Source organism: Haemaphysalis longicornis, unplaced genomic scaffold, assembly GCF_048455015.1.
Source record: "Haemaphysalis longicornis isolate Haplotype H1 unplaced genomic scaffold, Haemaphysalis longicornis Haplotype H1 scaffold_8, whole genome shotgun sequence".
In the NCBI taxonomy this organism is placed as follows: domain Eukaryota; kingdom Metazoa; phylum Arthropoda; class Arachnida; order Ixodida; family Ixodidae; genus Haemaphysalis; species Haemaphysalis longicornis.
The window spans coordinates 127,838,944-127,860,024 of record NW_027526445.1 but is presented as its reverse complement, the minus strand read 5'-3'; the positions used below and the strand labels follow the sequence as shown (position 1 = coordinate 127,860,024).

At 47.5% G+C, this 21,081-nt stretch overlaps 2 protein-coding genes across 2 annotated transcripts in view; one reads left to right on the top strand and one right to left on the bottom strand.

The window, feature by feature from the left end:
* Positions 1–584: 584 nt before the first annotated feature.
* Positions 585–21,081, top strand: part of Phtf (putative homeodomain transcription factor) — a 56,967-nt gene continuing 36,470 nt past the window's right edge. The window contains exons 1-9 of the mRNA XM_077681309.1: positions 585–896; positions 1,666–1,733; positions 3,268–3,324; positions 3,412–3,481; positions 4,604–4,700; positions 9,379–9,487; positions 17,058–17,185; positions 18,401–18,630; positions 20,607–20,888. Coding sequence (XP_077537435.1) covers positions 1,695–1,733; positions 3,268–3,324; positions 3,412–3,481; positions 4,604–4,700; positions 9,379–9,487; positions 17,058–17,185; positions 18,401–18,630; positions 20,607–20,888 — 1,012 coding nt within the window. The 5' untranslated portion in view covers positions 585–896; positions 1,666–1,694. The remainder of the gene's footprint in view (positions 897–1,665; positions 1,734–3,267; positions 3,325–3,411; positions 3,482–4,603; positions 4,701–9,378; positions 9,488–17,057; positions 17,186–18,400; positions 18,631–20,606; positions 20,889–21,081) is intronic.
* LOC144149694 (uncharacterized) lies at positions 10,230–12,676 on the bottom strand. The gene has a single exon (XM_077681345.1). The coding sequence runs from the start codon at positions 12,255–12,257 to the stop codon at positions 10,230–10,232; it is 2,028 nt and encodes a 675-aa protein (XP_077537471.1). The 5' UTR covers positions 12,258–12,676.

Below are 21,081 nucleotides of genomic sequence, written 5' to 3'. Positions count from 1 at the left end.
GAAACCTCCGCACCACACCGATCTCAGCAACGTAGACATGCTTTGAAGCACAAAATCCTTGGGAGAAAGTTGTCCCAAGAAAAAATCTGCAATAAGCTTAATCGCGGTACCACCCGACGGCTGGTGATACGCTGCCTCGAGGAGTTACTGATAAGGCTGATAACAGATAAGCCTGATTTCTCAGGAATTCCAGACCATAGAGATAATATACTGGCTCCAGAGCTCCAGACATCCGAAGCATTTCTTTTCCCAACGTCTGACAGAACTGCAAATGTAGCCTGGAAGCGCAAACAAAAAAATAAAGACGAATATATTAAAATGAACAAATCAAAGAGAAGAAAATCGAAAATTTTTCTGAGTTTCAAAAATATATTTGCTCGTACCGTTTTACACTGGTTTTACGTTGCCATGAAGCACTAAAACGATCGCAGCGCCAAACCATATCCAGCGGAGTTCTCGTCGTCGATTCCAACTTTGTCCGCACCACCAGCGCAACTCACCTGTTTTAAAGGGAATCGAGGAGGAAATATGAGAAAGGAGTGGAGGGAGCGCTGTTGCGGAGGCGTGGTGTAGTGGAGGGGGAGGGTGTAACGGCATGGGCTGGCAGCAGCAGAAGGTTGACCTGGCAACCAGTTCCCCTTTCAAGCCGTCTCCTCGTCGTCTCGCAAGGCGTCTTGCGCTTTTTGATGCGCGACGTCGCTACCCGGTGGAACAGTGCGGCAAGATCCGAAAGAGCGCGGGGAAACCGCATCATTAATCAGCTGAGCATCGCAGATCTGCCGAGAAACGTCGCCACGCATCCACGCTTGACGAACTGACGTCTACCCCACTCCACGAAATCGCCGCTTCTTTGTAGGCTACCATCCATCTGCGATCGGACTCCGGTTTCGCCCGAGGTAAGCGATCGAGACATCGCAGTGGAAAGGAAAAGCCGTCACGATGAATGACGGCGTGATTCGTGGAGCGCCCGGCGTGACCTGCTTTTTATTGCCTGTAGTCTGGATTGTGTGCGTACTACGTACATGTTTTTTTTCCCGAAATAGTAACTGGTTTCGCACACAACCTACTGTCTTACGACGTTACCGGAGACGTACGCGTTCATTGATTGCGTCTTCAGGCAAACATCACAGCTGACAGTCGATTCTCAGCTTCGTTTGCAGCTAGTGTAGTCACCCGAGCCCGAAGCTCGGACATAGTGCGGAACTAGCGACTGTTACGTCGTCTCCATCGACGTAGCCAGCTTTCACCCCCCACGCGTTATTGATTTGCGCCGCAGGTCTCAGGTGCCCGGGTTTCGGACATCATCGACGTGAAGCCAGCTGTATCGGGCAGCGCTCGTAGCGAGAACCCCCTGCAGTTACCAGTAGAGGCCCATTTTAGAAGTCTGTTAAATTGCTCTGTGTGCGCGCGAAGGTGAATTCGTGCCAGCGCTTCTTCCGCTGAGGGGACAAGAAGAGGTGCAGTGACGCCGTTGACGCGAATAGGCGCACATGCATCCTTGCGCAATGCAGCGCGCTTCAAAGAACGCGTTGTTCTCTGGCGCAACGACAGCCAAATTGCGAAATTTTCCTGGCGCGTAGAAAACGTTTCACTCTCCGTCGCGCAGCAACGTATCATGTAATTGCGTGCGATGTAAGTGACAAAGCTTTTTCTTGCGGCTCGCAGGTGTTCAATGCTAAGAGGCGGATAATGCTATGGGGCTCGATGACACGCTGGTATGGTATCAAAAAAAGGTAAGTAATGCAAGCTGCTCCCCGGAAACACCCCCGGATTTCAAATAAGGTTTTATACAGTTGCACACGGACAGTATACGATTGCCTGCTGTATTTGGCGACTAAATTGCTTTAACCTAATTAGTTAATGATCGCGTTTGCATTGCAAGCAGACTGAATGATCTTGTATAGCAAATGGCTAAAGCCAGTCTCTGACTTGTCGTAACATACGTCTGAGCCAACCGAATTGCATGAAACGCCTTTTCTTAAGTTTCCACCGAAGAAAACGCTTGTTCCATCATTAGTGTGAACATGGCAAAAATAGTTTGTATATTTTAATTGCGAAATTGCACTTCGTTCAAGTTTTACAATGGCACTTCTTGTTAAAGTGCCTTTTCTGAAGTGACTCTGACGTGAGTTGTAAATATCGCCCGATTACCTTGCGGTTCTAGGACACGGTCCATGTTCCAAGCTTTTTCGGACTACTATTCACATGCGTTTTTAGCTGGAAAAGTGCATTTGTAAGCGCTGTTTTCCTTGCACTAACCTACCCGCCAATTCGCTGATATGTTGGCTGTAAGGACTGTCTGACAAGTCTGCGAGGCTAAGTTAGCAGCTGCTGATTGCTAGCACTGTTAACTAACTTCTGCATGAACAAACAAAAAGTCAATCTCAAGCATCGAACAAGGGAAAATTGAAATTTAGAACCAGTGCGACATCAGTCACGAATTCACGTAATAGTTTACGAATGGCACACAATGTTTTTTCTTCTGCCACCTATTACAGATAACGTGAGGTTCTAGACTTACGCTGAAGAGTCACATAATGGGATACACGAGCTAATTACTGCACAATGCAGCTACGATTAAAACTTCGACTTCAGTGTCTCTTCAAAGGGGCTGTGAAGAAAAAATACAATTTTGTTCAACTTGAAAGAAGTAGCATCTGGTAACTCACTCAGCTACATTCCAGCCATGAACAAGTTTTTTAACGGAAAAATATGCTATAAATGTTGAAAAGCTTTCAAACTTCACACTAGTGACGTAATATGGGCCAGATATAGAAACACAGTTATCAATGTGTTCGCTGCCTGTGAGCTAACACAGGGATGTACACTAAAACATGATACGATAAAGAGGGGATACGGTAAATGTCACACAGAAAAAAGTGATTCCATAAAACGGAATTCAGAGCCCCCACTACAATCACCTGGTCACGTTCCTTCGGGTGAATTCGGTTGGCAGCCGCCCAGTCGCACAAACTAGATGCTGTGACGACATGCGAAATCTCTTGCAAGAACCTGAAGAGTGACTGCTGCCTCATCCGTTTTCATTAGTATCTTGAATATTCATTCGAAGTTTGCGATATTGGTATCATTGTTATCAGAAAAAAGCAATCTGGAAAAGCAACCAAACTTGCATTTTGTCTTCATGGCCTTTTCAAACAATAATGTCACTTTTATGTTCCAAATGTGTGGCAAGCACTTGCCCTGTTGAAAAATGTCGTCCATACCTTTCAACCAGTGTTTTGAGCTATGGCCTTGCTTTCCATTTAGATTGGTGCGTATGACAAAGACCTATGGGGCAGAAATATAGAGCAGCGCATCTTAAGGGTAAGCATAAATGCGTCTTCTTCAAGACTAATGTCGTCATTGGTGCCCATGTTCTTCAATGCTTGCCTGGCGTTTGTTCTTTGGCAGGGTGTCAATGCGATACCAAAGAAGACTGCCAGAATAAAGGCGGAACTTATCGATATTGACTTAGTTCGGGGTGAGTTCTGCTCTCAACATTACTCGTATTTATGCGATCGTCAGGCAACCGGCTCTTTTTAATGGCAAAATATTTCTTGTGTGCAAAAAAATTCTTGTTTTCTTTTTTACATACAGCGAAATATTTTTAAGCAGTGCCTTAAAGTGTGGCCATTATACTGGTTGATCTCGTGGTCTCTTTTACAAGGAATTATTTTTCAGGACAAGTCCTGTCGGCGGAATCGAACAATTTTCAGGTTGTCGTCTTGTGGAAACGAAATTTAGTTAAATCAACTTTCGTTTGATGAGCTTTGCTTTTGTGTTCACGGTCGAACCTGTGTGTACCGTAATGAACTACTGGTCAACTCAACGATATAACATCTCACCTAGGTTTATTAAAAAAAAAAAAGAAGAAGAGAGAATGGAAAAGGCCTCTGGGTATCTTTGTGCCAATCTTCAAGTACTGACAGCCAAGGTCAACATTATCTCGTTATCTCAAGTGCTGCTTATTGCACCATAATTACTTACTCTCTTCTGCGCGTAAAAAAAAAAAAATCTCTTTCCTCTAGAAGGGATTAGTTGAAATGCCACAAATACTACAAGCATCAGTGTACTATTGTTGCTGTAAAACAAAATGCAGTTCAGAAAATGAAAAAAGTGTTACATACACTGTACTTAGTGACTTCTAATACAAACCAAGGCATACAAGACTGATGAGTTGTTAAAAAATGCCGTCGCAGTGAACTGTAGAAGGGCTGTGCTGGGCAGAAGTGTTTTTCTGGTTGAGGGGCATCGCAGCAATGCTTTCGCAAGCACGAGATTGGGGTGTGTTCTTATGAAAGCGCAGTGGTTGAAATTAATTTGTCAGTGCCTTCTACTTCAGTGCTTCTTTGTAGCCTGGCAACTTATTTTCGTACTTTCAAACAGAAGATTTTAAAGTATTTTGGGGGCTCAGAGAAACCGAAAGTTGAAAAAGAATAAAAAAAAGTGAAGAACTGCATACCAGGCCAGTACTTAACGACTTCCTTGCACTCCTATCTGTTTGTCATCACTTATCTGTTACTTGTCTGTTCCCTCTGTTATCTATCTATCTGTTATCTGTCGTATAGAACTAAGTCATATTCTTTTTTCTCCTCTTTTGCAGGATCTACTTTTAAAAAGTCGAAGCCGCAAAACAGTTGGCTCGCCCTAGCAACAAATGGAGTCGTCCGAGTATTACTATTTCCCCTCTACTTTAGTTGGTACGTACTATAGAGGCATAAAGCCATTACCTATTGTACAACTTCAAGCATGCCAGCTTGCCATTACTGCTCATTATAATAGTGCGTTATGTGTTCTGCTAGCCGCATGTATTACTATTTTGAAACTTCACGTTTGCCATCTATTCATTATAGGGCTTTATGAATTCGTGCCATCTGGCCCTTTCATTCACTCTGGCATTTTGTACATTCGTGACCCTGCTTTAGAGCAAATTAAAAAGGGACGCACTAAGTTAGCCATATTAAACAGTCAGCAACAAACTGCACGCTGTGCTTAGTAGTATTTCCGTTTCTCAAAATTTCAAGTCCTGTTTTTTTTTTTGTTCGTGGAAGTGTAACAAATGTGATGCGTATTTCCTATCTTGTTATCCCAGCTTATCTCGAATGCAAAGAGACTTAAAAAAAAAAACTGGGTCACGGCAGATAATAATATAAAAGTGCACTCAAAAAGGATCAGTGATTGTTGTAGTTCTCTATGAGATTTAAGTCCAGGATAAATACTGAGGTTTTATAGTCCTTATTTTCTTTTTACATCTGACTCGGGCATATTTTCTCAAGAGAACCATGCGTCTAAAAATGTTGTTTCCTTCACGCTATTCTGTATGCCGACGCTCTGTCTGTGGATTTTGGCTGCTTGCTACAAGTCTACTGGATGAATTGTAGCCAGTTGCGAGCATGCTTAACCCATGCAACCTGCGTGCAGACAAGTGAAACGTCGACTTTCACCAAGAAATGGGTAAAAATCAAAAGTTCCGAGACACAAAATCTGAAAGGCATTGCAAATCAGTGGGATGTCACTGCAATAGTTTAAAGTGCAACTGCTAAGAGCTTGTCTTTGTTATTCTGAAAATTAGAGATAAACTGAGGCTCTAAGCAGCAAGTAAATAGCCATATAAGGGAGTATGTGTGCTAATAATGAACTAATTTAAAAATAATTTTAAAAAATGAAATAATTTGGGAAATATTAATTCACTGCCATGCTACAAATGGCTATTCTGGTTGGAGTAGTTGATAGAGTGACTGTTCTGAATAGTGACCCCAATTGGCAATGGTCCCAAGTTCAAATCTTGGACCAGGACATATTTTTCTTCGACTGCAAAAGGTCTATTGCTTTCCTTTGTAGCCATACAGCTGCACTTCAAATGGATGTCAAACTTTTCCTTCGAAGAAGCTTTCCTCACATTGCGGGTGGCTTCTCTAAACCTGTCGTCAAATGATAGTTCCTCAAATTCACTTCTATTTCCCGTCAGCAAAGTTTCAGGCGAACCTCGTTAGGCGCGTTACACTGCAGTATCGGCCTAGAAATTATCACTGCTTTTTAACAATGGGAGGGTTTTAACCAGATACATCCGCCATTCTTGGCACGTATTTCAGTTTTCCTGCTACGTTAGCGTGCCATCATGCTGTGGCAGGCTTGTCAAACACACGCGGCACTAAAACAAGATGCTCGCTTAGTTGTAGCCCCTCGTTATCTCGTATCAGCTACCTGCAAGCTTGCCGTTTCTTGCTAGGGCACGCTGGTTACGACAGGCCTGCAACACGTGTTGCCAGTGATAAAGATAAGGCCCGCCGTTAGTGAAAAATGCCCGGGAGACCTTTTAAAAGAATAGTGGGGAGAACCTCGAATGTGTCCTAATAAGAGAGTGCCAAAACTTCATGCACGGAACAGTTTGTGTGGGAGCATCTCTACGTAATTTAGTGCTCTTGCAGTAAACGCTTGCAGCAGTATTTTTTCCGTGCAGTGTACTTAGTGTTTGACAGTCATGTGAAAGAAACTGCTTTTTTTTTATCCTATTGTAACTGCTGTGGCAATCTTTGAAAGATCCACAAAGCTTATTGTACTGAGGAAATAAGCGCTTGGATTATAATCCAATGTTGCAATCATGGTCTTCGGGACACGTGTTAAAACAGCATGATGTGCCTGCCATTGCCAGTGAAACCAGCCTATCTTCAATAAAGAGAGAAATGGGAAGCAGTCAGTATAAATTCGTAAATACAACGCCGTTCAAGCTACAGTGTATCTCGCATTTCGGGCGTTTGGTTTTGCTTGGCACTTTGATGCACTCAGTGGCAAGACTTGGGGGCGCATATCGCGTCGCTAAATGCTCTCAGCTGTAGAAATCGATTCAGAGCAGTGTGCTCTGTGGTACGAGCGTTTCTTCATTCTGTTTTTGAATTTATCAGCATTGTCAAGGGTAGTAGAATTGGTTAGTGGCTGGCTCTCCAACAAGAGAAAATTGTTTTTATTTGATTTCTAAATAAGGGGGCAAGTGCCATTGTGGTTCTTGGTGTTGAATAATACAGACCATGGAATGTGAGACCTGCATGTAAAATGCATGCCCGAGCAAAAGAGTGGTTTGAGTACCAGAAAATTGGCTGACGATAACGATACTGCCTAATGCGCAATTGAGTGCAGCGTGAACGCAGCGTGAACGTCGTCTTCTTGGCGACGGCGCATAGCTGCTGCATCTCAGGAAGCGATCGCGTCGTGAGTGATCGCACGACGACGGCGCGCTGCTCTGGCATTATTTCGTAGCATGTCGCCACCAGGGAGCACGTCTCACACCTTCGGCATACCACCTTCCCCTTCACACTTTCCTCGTCTGCTTTCCTGCTCGCTCAATCTCGTCTACCTTCCTTGTCCCCCGTCATCGGCTCGGTTACAGCGAGGCCGACGGCGACGCGAAACCACAGGAGCAGGCACTTAAGTGCTGCGCTCCAAAAAGGAAATGGCACACTTTTTTGTGTAATTGCGTGCATTAGGAGCGGTATCACAAGGCACAGTAGAATGAGTCGCACAATGATGGTTCCTTACCTCAAGAACGGGAGCATGGGTAGTCTGCTTTTTGCAGCTACTGAAAACAAGGAGCATGGTGTGTTTTTTCCAATGGAAAAAAATATTTCAGGTGATTTTCGTGGGCCTAATGGAAGAAAAAGAAAATGGGAACGAAACCATCACCCGGAGGGATGAGAGTTGTAAAGCGCAGTCTCACGGTCGTCACCCATTACAGTAAAACCTCTTTACAGGAGACAGTTTTACAAGAGACACTTGGTTATGAGAGACATTTGAATGAAGACAGTTTGGTCGGTTTTCCAATGTTCACGATGTTAGCAACATTGCTTACAAGAGGCCTTAGTTACAGAGGCACGTTTCCTGTGTCCCTTGAATGTCTCTTTTAATGAGGTTTTACTGTAGTGGCAGTGCCCCCACTTCTCTTCGATGCTCCTCCTTCAACATGTTGGGGTCTCCAAAACTCGCAAAGGAGGTGAAGAAGCGTTCGTGTTTTCGCTTGTATATTATTTGCAGTTGTCCGAGAACAGGGCGGGGCTGTTGTCTCACTAAATGCTGTCGCATCTAAAAGTCCTTTCCTTCTGATGTCTCAGGCAGTGCTTAGGCGTTCTCAACAACTGCGGGGAGCTGACCTCACTTTCTCAACAGCCAATAGAACAAGTAGAGAAGTACGTGGGGCCCACTCATATGAGGCATATTTCTGCAGCGTAAGCTGTCGGGGCCGTGTTCCCCGAGAATCAGTCTTCTTTGGGATGTGCAACTGATAGTTGGCTTGGAGAAGGTACTTGTTCTTGCAGGGGATGAGCTGATAAGTTAGAAGCGTTTCATTTGCATCAGAGGTTGCTCCATTCACAGTTCACGAAATGGCTTCGACACTGACATGATAGCCATCATCATCATCACCAGCCTATCTACACCCACTTCATGGCAAAGGCCTCTCCCATTAATCTCCAATCCCGATCCCGTGCTAACTGCGACCAATTTATGCCCGCAGACTTCTTGATCTCATCTGCCCATCTAACCTTCTGCCGCCCCTTTCCACGCTTGCCTTCTCTAGGGATCCTCTCTGTTACCCTTAATGACGAACGGTTATCTTGCTTCACAATACATGCCTTGCCCATGTCCATTTCTTCTTCTTAATTTCTACTAATATGTCCTTAATACGCGTTTGTCCCCTGACCCACTCCGCTCTCTTCTTGTCCCTTAATGTTACACCTATCATCTTCCATTCCATTGCTCGCTGAGTTGTCCTCAATTTAAGTTTAAGAGGACATGATAGCCGTCGAGTGCCTATTGCCACCGTCCATAATACCAGAGTCCTTCAATGCCTTTCTGGTCATGAAACTTCGCCGTCACGCTATGGGAGAGCTTTGTACGCTGCCGCGCCGCGGCGCTGGTGTTGATCGGAGGGCAGTCGGGGGCGTGGTCAGAGCGCGTTTGGCAGGGAACGGACCACGGAGTAAGATAAAACAGACGCTTGCCACCTTATCAACAGTGCACTCTCGCTTTGCGTGTCGTGGGCCACTCAAATGGACTTATCATTTTGTGAGGGGCGAAAAAATTTGGTGCGAACGGGCATGCTGCTACTGCATTCCTGCCTGCCGGTCTGGCTACAGAGCAGCGGCGGCTGCCCGATGCCCTCCGATCTGCGGTGGTGCCACTCGCGGTAGCCTTTGTCCCCGTACGAAACTTGGCCGGGAGTTTCATGACCGGAGAAGCATTGAAGGACTCTGGTAATACGTTTTGCACAACATTATATGTGGGGAAAGGGTCGTGTGAAAATGTTGGATACTTAGCAAAGTCGCTGCGCTAACATCCACAGCACTTCAGGGGTGAGTGGTCTTTGAATTTTCTCTCCTTTTTCTCCAGGTGGAAGCAGCAGACCAGCAGCAGTATATGTGTGTTCCTTCTCGTCCTTTACTTTCTACAACTGGGCTCGCTCTGCGTGCACTCATCGCAAGATGATGCTCTCATCTCGGTGAGTGACCACCCCAATCGAACGCCTTGGGACACTTTTTGAAGAAACCATGGTTGAACAGACGTGCTTGTTTTAGTTGAAAGAAGCAGCCTTCTGGTGACTCGTTCAATCGCCGTCCCGCCCCAAAGGACGCTGCTTTCACAACATAAAAAAATGGTTACAAGTGTTGGCATAGTTTCAAATTTCCCACCACAAAATGTCAGTGGGGATTTAAACGTCATTGCTGAGGGACTAGAAGGACATTTACGAGGGTGGCGAACTGGGCAAGTTGGTGAAAGTTCCTGGTGAAAACAACGCATGAAAGATGAAGACAACAGAGAAGGGAAAACACAAACATGGCACGTTGTTTTTTTATGTGCCTTTTATGCGCTGTTTTCACCATGGACTAGAAGGACAGTTGCTAGAATTCAAGGGGCTCAACCAAATAGGCGATGGGGGCCATCCTGATTGCACAATCATGTTTAGTGGTAACCACCAATCACGCAAATTAGTCCCTGTAAGGGTACAGAGGTGGTGTGAGAGGGCAGGGGGTCAGTTGCCACTCTATTAGTATCTATCTTTCATGATAACTAGCCTAATTGTTTAGAGTCTGTGTTGCAGTAAACATTACAGTAAAACCTCATTACAAGAGACTGTCACAAGAGGCGCTTACAGTGGTTATACGAGACATTTCACTGGAAACGGTTTGGTTGGTTTTCTTAGAGAGAGAGAGAGAAAACTTTATTTCTGGTCAGATTAAGACCTATGCATCGTACTCTTCCGCAAGAAGAATCATGGCTCGCTGGTCGACGAGGGCCGCCGACGCCAACCACACTCGCCAGTTCGGAGGAGGGGGGTTAGGGTAATGAGGAGACTGCTGGGCAGCGGGGCAGGAGAAGAGGATGTGCTCAACATTTGCGTACGTAGCGGGGCAGTTGGGACAGTATGGGTCGGAGCGATAGCCGTAGTGGTAAAGACGTGCCGGAGTGGTGAGGGTGTTCAGCTGGATTGCCCGAAGGGTGTGCACTTGTGCAATGGATAGGGTAATGTGTGGTGGCGGAAGAGTCTGTAGCGAGTGCCCGAGGTGTTGGTAGTGCTCTTTGAGGGTTTTCTTGTAGAAATATGCCTCGTCCGCCATGGGAGGGAAAGGCCAAGGGATCACCGGCGCCCGGTTAGTAATCTCGCGGGCCAGCTGGTGAGCCAGCTGATTGCCAATAATCCCTGAGTGGCCCGGCACCCACACCACAGCGACCGAGGCAGGGGAGAGGAGCGTGAGAGTTTCAGAGAGGTCGTCATGCAGATCTTCGGCAATTCGGTTGTCGCGAAGAGCTCGAATAGCCGCCATGGAGTCGGAGCATATGCGGTAGCGGGGGGAAGGGGGTAGGGAAGTTAGTTCTCTAGTTGCGTGAACGATCGCCGCGAGTTCGAGAGCTAAGGGAGAAGTAGGATGGGAATAAGGTCCTGCTGTGGAGGTTATTGGGGTGTCAGTGGGGCGGGACATAATTACGCAAGCAGTGGAGCCACAAGCTGGGTGATATGCCGCGTCAACATAGCATGTGACAGTGTCCGGAGGGAAGGGGTCGTGGTAAAACGCGCGAGCTTGCCGTCTGCCCTCGTGAAGGTGTGGGGTCATGTTGGAGGGAATGGGGGCACAGCGGAGGTTACTGGGAAGGGGCCGTTGGGGGGTGTGCAGGGGAAAGTCAATGGGCCTGATGCCCGCCCGCTGAAGCAGCCAATGGCCCTGCGCGGAGCCAGACAGACGGCCCAGCTGTCGATCCCTGTGGAGGCGCAGAAGATCAGGAAGAGGAAGGAAGAGACCTGTGGCGTATAATTTCTCTGTAGAGGCGTGTGTTGGGAGACGCAGGGCAGCTTTGTAAAGTGTGTTAAGGGCAGATTGAACACTTCGCATGTGTGCTTGTGTTAATGTGCAGTATGGGAGACAGTACAAGATTTTGTTCAGGGCGAAGGCTGTTACTAGCTGACTGGCTCTGCGTTCATCGATGCCCCCACGCCGCTTGACCACCCGTCGGACCAAGTGAGTCACTTGGTGGCATGTGGTGATCGTGGACTTTATTACATGGGAGAAGGAGTGGTCTTGGAGGGGAAATCCCAGAACCCGGCAGGATGAAGATCGGGGGACGGGAGTGCCATCGAGGGTAAGCGACAAGAGTGGGTTGACAGATCGTTGGTATTTAGTGGTGGAGAGTAAAAGCAGCTCTGATTTCTCTGGAGCTGCTTGCAGGCCTGAGCAGGCAAAGAACTGAGAAATAAGGTCAAGGCCAGATTGCAACGTTTGTTCCACCTCCCCCGGAGACCCATGGGTGCACCAGAGGGTAATGTCATCGGCGTATAGAAGCGACTGAAGGTTGGGGATCTCGGACAAGGCTCTGGCAAGGGGGGCAAGGCCGAGGTTGAAGAGGGTAGGTGATAGTACGGCACCTTGAGGGGTACCGCGGGTAAGAATGATGGGTGGGGATAGAGCGGTCCCAAGTCGGAATCGAGCTTGTCGGGAGCGAAGGAACGAACGAACATAAGAGTAGAGGCGGGAGCCGCAATGAGTGTCTTGGAGCGGGGAAAGGATGGCGTCGTGAAGGAGGGTGTCAAAGGCCTTGCGTACGTCCACAGTCACGAGAGCATGAACTTGAGACCCTGAGGGCTGAAAGAAAGTTTGCTGAAGAAGAAGAAAGAGGTCTTGGGTAGACATATGGGGGCGAAAACCGATCTGATTGTTGGGTAGGAAGTTGGTACTGTCGAGAAGGTCTGTGAGACGCGCGAGAACCATGCGTTCCATCGTCTTCCCGACACAAGAGGTGAGAGAAATTGGGCGAAGGTTTGGGAGGGTGGGGGGCTTGCCAGGTTTGGGGATGAGGGAGATGGTGGAAGAAATCCAATCCTCAGGCAGCGTACCTGTGCTCCAGTATTCATTGATTTGGGAGAGAAGGAATTCTTTGTCCGAGTCAGGGAGGTTTTTTAGGATGGAATAGGAGATCTGGTCCGCGCCCGGAGTGGTACCAGCTTTATTTTGAGCCAGAGCACGTTCCAGCTCGGGTAATGTGAAAGGGCGATCGAGATCACTGTTTGGAGGCCCTGTGTACTCAGGGTAGAGAGAAGGGAGTGGTGGCGGAATGTATAAATCGGTCACCTCTCGGATAAGAGAGTCAGCGTCGTGTAGCGAAAGGTGCTTTTGGAGAGTGGGGAGGGGAGCCGGCTGAGGACCAAGAAGGGAGCGGAGAAGAAACCAAGGGGATTTAGTGTGGAGCGAACAGTTGATGGAATCGCATATGCGATTCCAATTCGCTGAATCAAGGGTGGAGCAGTGAATTAGTATGTCGGTGTTCAGGGTGTCTAGGCTATGCCTTAGCTGTGTGTTGTGGGGTTGGTTACGTAAAAGACTAAGAAGGCGTTTGCGGCGTCTCCACATACGCATAAGGTGTGGATCGGGGTTGTCCGACGGCGGGTCGGCCACGGTGGCGGTGGTGGTTTCAGACTGCGCCCTCTTCAGCGATCGTATCCACAGGCCATAGTTAGTTGTTGGTTCTTGGGCTCGCATGCGACGAAAGCGGTCCCAGTTAGTATGGGTGACGACTCGTTTCTTAGGTTTGTGTGTGAGCATGAGTGTAATTTCAATGATGTGGTGGTCGGAGAGAAGGGTATCCGGAAGGACTTGCCAGCTTGCCGGTGGATTCGGTCCGTTGTGAAAGGTAAGATCAGGTGTTGTGGGGCGTTGTGTCTCGTATCCGTCTCGTGTGGGCGTGTCTGGAGTATTAAGGAGTGTATATGAGCCCTGCATGGTGTGTGCTTGGAGAAGGCGGCCCGAACGAAGGGTGTTCGAGTATCCCCAGATGGTGTTTGGGGCGTTAAAGTCTCCACCAAGGATTATGTCACGCCGTTTGGGAAAGGATTGAAGAAAACGAAAGAGAGGAGAGAGCAGGACTGTGGAATTGGGGGGATTGTAGACATTCACAAGAGTAAGGGGTGGCTGCTGGGGCTCTGGGTAATAGGAGAGGGCCGTAACGTATGGAAGTAATGAGGAGGGGACGTCTTCCTGTTCATATGCGATATCCCTACGAATGTAAATGGACGATAGCGGCGTAATAGGGTCGGCATGCAGAGCTCGATAGCCAGGGATAACTTTTGCATGCCTTGTCTCTTGTAAAAGAAGAAAGTGAGGGAGTGTGGCTTGCGTAAGGAGCCATTGATGCAGAGGCGTACGATTCGTAGAAAGGCTACGGCAGTTCCACTGTACCAATTCTAGTGCCACAGGGGAGCTTATTCGGAAATGTTGGGTGGGACGAGAAGGGTGGCGGGCCTAATTTTGGGGGCCACCCCAACAACCGAAGCGGAAACCGGGTGCGCGCGTTTAATTGATTGGCTTGTGTCTTCCATGGGTGTTGGGGCGTCATCAAATTTTTTGCTTATGGTGGCAGTTAGGTTGTTAAGCGACTCCGTGAGCGTTGTAATGAGCGTTTCGAGGCTAGAAGTGCGTGTGTCTTGCGCCTCGAGACGTGTTTGCTGGTTCTCGACTAGCGATGTAAGGGCAACTACGCGCGAGGTAAGCTCGGAAAGCCGCTGCTCGAGCTGGTCGACGCGACAAGGAGTGGGGGAACTTTGGGAGGCGAGTGCGGGTGTAATCGGCGGCCCTACCTGCAGTGCGACAGGCGGTGGCGGGGGCAGGTCTCGATTCACTGGCGCAGACCTCGCTTGTGCAGTCAGTGCGGGTTTAGGTGCAGGGGCTGATGGTGCAGGGGCTGATGGTGCAGGGGGTATATTTGATCGCTGACCCCCCCACGTGGCAGACGGAGGCAGTGCCACGGATGAAGTGGGCGGCTTTGACGGTGCAGGGGGTGATGCCTTCGTTGGTAGTGAGGCGCTTTGCTGTACTTTTTCGAGCTGTCTGTGCCGTAGGAGCTGCTTCTGGGCCGCGTTGGCACATTCCTCATCCCGGGTCTTGCGAATGGGGCAGACTTCAGCGAAGGGGGCGTGGTAGCCTTCACAATGAAGACACCAAGGTGTGCAGGAATGTGGCTCGTCGGGACGGGTGGTGACGGTGGAGCAGATGGGGCACCGCTGCTGGTTGCCGGGACATGCCAGCGTGCGGTGTCCGTATTGCAGGCAGACTGTGCAGTGGTGGGCACGAGGCTTGTGGGGACGGCACCGAAATTCGATGCGTTGGTAGTAGACGAAAAATGGAACATGCGTGCCCGAGAATGTAAGTATGGCAGAGCTTGTATTACCCATGCGGCGGGCGGACAGGATGTCGGATTGGTAGCATTGCACGTCCCGGATAAGGTCGTCAGGCGTGGCATCGGGGGAAACTCCGTGGATTACTCCGCGGCACGAGTTGGTGGGGGCCATGAGGTAAGGAGCTACTTGATGTGTGCGTCCGGCCAGGGTGATGCATTGTACTCGGAGGAGGCGGTTCACAACTTCGATGTGCTCTGTTTTGAAAACAGCAAGGCGGTCGCGATGGCGTAAGTGGAGTGAAATATCGGCGCATGTATGCGCCGGTAGCTTCGCCGCTCGGATGGCGGCGGGGAGAATTTCGAGCCGCTCCTTTGGCGCGTCGGATTGCATGGCTGGCAGGTGAAATCCGACTGCATGTAGGTCGTGGCTTGGGCGGGCGGTGAGTTTAGGCTTGCGGGCTTTCCCGGGGGTTATCCACTCCCCACCTTGGTCATCCACCTCGATGGGGGCATCCTGTTCGTACGTAGTGGTGGTAGCAGGATCCAGTGCGCAGACTTGAAGCGGGGGCTGTCCGGGAGGCAGCATAGTACTGCCAGACGAGATCGTCTGCGGGGCCGGCGGCGCAGACGGTCCCGGAGAGCTGCTCGCTGCTGCCGGGGTGAAAGCTGATCCCTCCGAAACGGAGGAGCGCGTAAAAAGCACGTCCGCTCAGCTCAGAGGCTCCGAGCAGACTCTGGTTTTCTTATGTTCGCCATGTTAGCGACATCACATACAAGATACCTTGGTTACAAAAGACATGTTTTCTGGGTCTTTTGAGTGTCTCTTGTAATGAGGTTTTACTGTATTATTATTCTGTCACAACTGCCTTTATAATCAAAACAATCTTTTATTTTGTCAGACTCTGACTTCAGAGAAACTGAGTCATTTACAGAAAGTTTTCCCCAAGAGGAGAAACTGAAAATTAGTAAAAAAAAAATATTGATTTTTGTGTTAGTTTATTTTATAGTCAAGTAGTCCAGAAGGATGTACCTCGCAAGATATTACTGCTGTATTTAAGTATTTACAAAACTGTCGCACTTTGAAACCTTCTAAATGACTATTTCTTCTCATCTTTCCAAATTTCTTGACTAATTTCCTCAAAATTTCTTTCCGTGAAGTCAGCTGTCATCCTCAACGTTTTGGGATATGCTGGTCAGACTCGCAAAGTTTTTGCTTCATTCCGAAGCTTACGATTTGAAGAGTGGAGCAAAGCTTAATGATGTAGCATTTGTTCTTCTAAAGTAGTACATTGTGCTGCTTATTTTATGAAATAAAAATAGCATGTTCTAACGTGAAGTTTATTTGGTCATTGCTTTTGCAGTAACAGTGCTAAGAGTACTGCTCTAATATAGTTGCACCCCCAACCCTTCTAGGGCACGAGGGGATATACAGTACTATACAGACTACTCGTAAACAATTTGGACGCAAAGCAATGTCATGTTAAGGGGGGGACATGGCAAGTAAAACTATTTTTGTTATTTATGCGCCAAATCTAATCAAATTTAGAGCATTTATGTAGTTCACTATCCTAATAACAAAACTGAAATCAGTTTAAAAATATCTCCTATACCCTATGATTGATTGACTGATTGATTGTAGGGTTTAATGCGCCGACGCAATGCAGGTGATGAAACGCACTGTAGTGGAGGGCTGTGGATTAATTTTGACCGCCTGGGGATGTTTAATGTGCGCCGAAATCTTGTACACACGGGTGTTTTTGCTTTTCGCTTCCATCAGAAAAGCGTCTATACCTTATGAGTTACGAGACTAATTACCTTCACAAAGTCACGTCAATATTAACTAATTAAGCCAGAAGTCAACAAAATTTTTATGTCATTGTGATCAGGAAGGTCTATTTTGTGCAAAGAAGCTATTGGATTATTGCTTTATTTCCTGTAGGTATCCATAATTTGACATGAAACTATTTCCAATTTCAAAAGGAAGGTGCAACCTTTCTTGTTCTTTTTTGCACCTAAAGGATATAATAAAATAATCCAATAGCTTCCCTGCAAAGAATCAACATTTCTGATCACACTGACATACGAATCTTGTTGACTTGTTGGCTTCTTGCCTAATTAGTTAAATATGCTGAAATCAACTTTCTGGTAATTCGTCTTCTTGTAACTTAAAAAGTATAGAAGGTATTCTTAAACCGATTTCAGTTTTGTTGTTAGAATGGTTGTTTTCATGAATGTTGCTAATTTGGTTCAATTTAGTCTATAAATAAAAAAGTCGTTTTACATTCCACGTCCCCCCTTAAAAGTAACGTGCTGTAACGACATTATGTGTTTGTGTAGGGACACCAAATGTATTTTTGCAACGTCTGTGGAGATAAAGCTGCAAATGAAAACGCTTCCGCATTTTGCAGGAGAATACCCTGACGGAGGTGCTGACGCCCATAGCCATGATGCTGGTGCTGGGAATCATGCATGCCCAAGTAGTGGCCACTTACACCACCAACGGGCAGCTCAAGCCCATGCAGGACAGGACCAAGCAGTGCGTCCACCACTTGTTGTTTTTTCCGGTTGACTTTGCGCATAATTTTAGGTGCAGGGCACTTTAGGGGCTCGCCTTGTCGTTGTAGCTCGCTCGCTCGACCTTCAAGTAGAGCCACACGGCATTCCGTCGTCGCGTTGTAACCCAGAGGCTTCAAAAGCCAAGCGGTTTATATAATCATAAGCGTTCGCAACTCGTGAACCGCTGGCGCTTGTCATTCATCTCCCCGTTTTTTAGCGCAAAGAAAACTGCAGGTACATTTCAAACAAAGTATGCGTAATTAACCAGCAGCGCCCGCGTTCATTTAGTTAGGAATGCTCGTTGGGTTGGTTTTTACGGTAGTAAGCGAAAAAAAGTGGCAGTGCAGCGCTGGCACATGCGGGAAGAAAAGCATGCACAGAAAGAACAAAACTCCCACTGGCGCTGTTTCAGGCAGCGTGCGCGTTAGCACTACGGAGGCGGGAAATTTGAATTGCGTTGGGTGGTAGCAGTGAGTGGATAACAGCACTATAGCCGATTATGGCGAATCACTGCTCTGCACTTCCAACAGCTTTCACGATGAGGGGAGCGGCTTTAATTTTTCCCACAGCATACACTTGACCTGCGCACTTGCTTTGCATTGTGCTTTTGGCAACGGGTTAAACGTAAACAGAGAAGTGCAGACTGGAATGCACAAACTATTTGGTATTTCTCTTCAAACGCATCTAGCACTAGCATGGCAAATATACAGCAATGAAGCAGATGCCTCCAATTTTGTCACTTAGCCCGAGTCATGTCATTTATTTTTTGTTTGTTTTTTAGGAAGACACTGGGGTACGTGTAAAAGCAAGTTTGCCGATATTAGTAGTATGTAATGTTACGAATACAAGTATACCACTTGCAGCACCAGCTGTTCCTGCTAACACAGAAAAGGCTGAAAGCGTAGAAACTGGTGTCGCTGCCCTGTACACTAAGCCACGAATCGCAAACGCATGGTGAATCAGGATTGGTCGAGCCTGTCACAACGTGCTTTGTCGCAACGTTCTTCTGAAACGCTGATGCAGGGGCGTGTATGCGTCAAATAAATGTATGCCGGGAATGTTGCAGAGCACGTGTTTTTTAAAATGTACATTTTTTTTAGTTAGTGTCATCCTCACATACCTGCGACATACCGAGTCAGGCGGTAAGCCAATCTAACGTCGCCGGCTGTCTCTCACCGTTTCGTGACTATTGCAGGAGGAAGCGTCCCAAGCGAAAAGCGAGATCGAGGTGCAACTACGAAGGAAAGTCCTCGCCTGGAACAGCATCGGACGACAAACCGGAGAGTGTCTGGTCCGGGTTCCACACAAACCGGACGTCTGGCGGATCTGCCGCCGAGAACGGGGGACAGCACGGGCTCGGAGGCGCAAGCTGTGCCTTTGTGAACGCCGGTACAAGCGCCCAGAACAACCGACCCGACACGGACGGTAAGCGAACGCACTTTAAAGGGGCCATGCAGACAAAACACAAGTTTGGTTCATTCTAAAGATTGCCTCGTTAGAATCATATTGACAACACTTTTAATGCACACTTCGCTCAAATAAACTATATAATTAGGAAAAAAAGGGAATGGCCATGCGGCCCACTAGCTCGTTTCCCGCAACAGAACCTATGATGTCATATGTGGTGGCCCTGCGATTGACTCAGGCTGGCAAAAGCGAACGCAAATCAGGCAGAGCTTATAAGCTTGCCGAAGGAGCTATTTGTGCTTAAATGTAATGCATATTCATTTTGTAGCTGTAGGAATTGTGGGGTAAACAATGAAAGTTACGAAAATACACGTTATCGTAGAAGGACCGATGTGCACTTGGCTCACTACGCTTGTTTTAGCTGCACAGCAGTCCGCCGCTTTGGAGTTGTCTCACACAACACATGCCAATTGGCGTAAGCGACGTTGTCTTACAGGACCCTGTTTGTTGAGCATACCCCATGTTTTACGAAACGATTACTTTGTACCATAACAAAAACAAGCCAGGCGCAAGTACAGTCAAAAACAAAGCCACGGTGGACAACAGTCCATGGCTGAGTTTGGTAGCGCTGTCTGGGAAGACTGACGGTAAGCAAGGCTGCAGAGCCGAATGATGCACTGGAATTTCGCTTGAATACCCGCCCTTGGCACTTCAAAGCAGACGTCACGAAAACACGTTTTGCTGGGAGAATAAAAACTTTCACCTAAATTGATTTTCTCAGTGAATGCGGGCTTGTTTGCTACAGGGTAAGTGCTGGGGGCACTATAAAACAACGAAATCTTTTCGAATATATCAAACTTGTATTTTGTCGGCATGGCCCTGTGTTGTTTTCTGTTGTTTCCCCACTTTCCCCACCCCACTTTCCCCACTTGTTTCCTGTGGGGTGTGATTCAATGTCTGTCACTTTGGACACTGCTTAGTGGGGCATAGAAGTGAGCCAAATGTTGAGGGTTTATCCCCAGATCTAGGGACATTCACTGGTAAGGTCTGGAACGTTTTCTTTCATACATTCAAAACTCCAGAGCAGTAAAACTACGGTACAATAACTGGCAGAAGTGGTGCTCAATTTGTGTCAACAAATGACCCGATACGGACACTAAGAGGATGAACTTACTCGAAATTTCTTCCTTGAAAGTGTAATTCTGTTGTCGTTGCTTCGGTAGACACTTAGGGGTGCATAGAAGGGGTGCAATTGTTAAGGGTTGATCCCCAGATCTAAGGGCATTCACTAGCAGGGTCTAGAGGAATTGCTTTAATACTGCATCTAAAATTCCTCTGCAGTAGAACTTTCGTTAGAACTTTGGCGCAGTAGTGTCTATGTTTGTGTTGTTCTGTGTTGTCATCACCATGATCATCGTCACCAGCATTGTTCATCTCCTAATGCAGTCATGGTCCAACTGCTTGCAGTAAGTGTCAGTCAGGCACCCTGCTTACTTCATGAAGTGGTTTGTCCCACTCGCCATATTAGTAAGGAGCACGGAAGGGAGGATATGGCAGGTAAAATGATTCCTGTATTTACGGACCAAATCTCATCAAATTACAGCATTTATGTAACTAATCATCCTAACAACAAAACTGCAATCAGTTTCAGGATATCTTCTTTACTTTTTCTACCTTCCGCACTCACGACAGACAACTAAATGCGTGTACAGTAGAGCAGACTCTCTCCACAATGGCATCATGATCCCCTTTCCTGTAAAGAGCAGTGATGTATCGTTTAGCAGTATGATAAGTGGGATTATAGACTCTCTCAAGATAAGATTCTCGCCTTAGCGAAGAGAAGAGTTTGGAAAATGGGTTTCCCGTGTGTGTGTTTATCTACTTGCAAGGATACGCCTATCACCTCTCACAAAATTCTGTGCTTTCGGCAATTCCTTCGAAAGGGCAATAAACCCCAAACATTCCTCTTCTCTCCTCCTCCGCACCACCCCAAGGGTTTCCGCATACGGAAGACCGGAAAAACTCCGACGAGGAGAGTGGACTCGAGAGCCTTTCGAACCACAACGGCCATGAAGAGGCTCCCCCCTACCTGCCCCAGGAAGTCCAGGACAAGCTGTCGAGTCTGGTGGAGTCCAGCGTGACGGGAGGCGGGGGGAATCCAGCCCAGGAAGACGACAGCCAGGCTGCTGTGCACTTGTCCGTCGGACGACAGCAGCCCAGCTCCGATGACGAGGAGTTCTTCGTTGCCAGGAAGCAGCGCTCCCGGAGCCACGAGGGTGGGTCACGTTTTGTTTCTTGGGCGATTATTGTGAAAACCGTGGGAAGAAATAATGTGCACAATACAACACTGCGGCTTTAACCAGTTCGCCACAGTTGGGACGCAGAGTGCTGTAATTCGTAGAATTTCATACTTATATATACAGTTGAACCTCGTTATAGCGAACACTGATACAGTAAAACCTCATTACA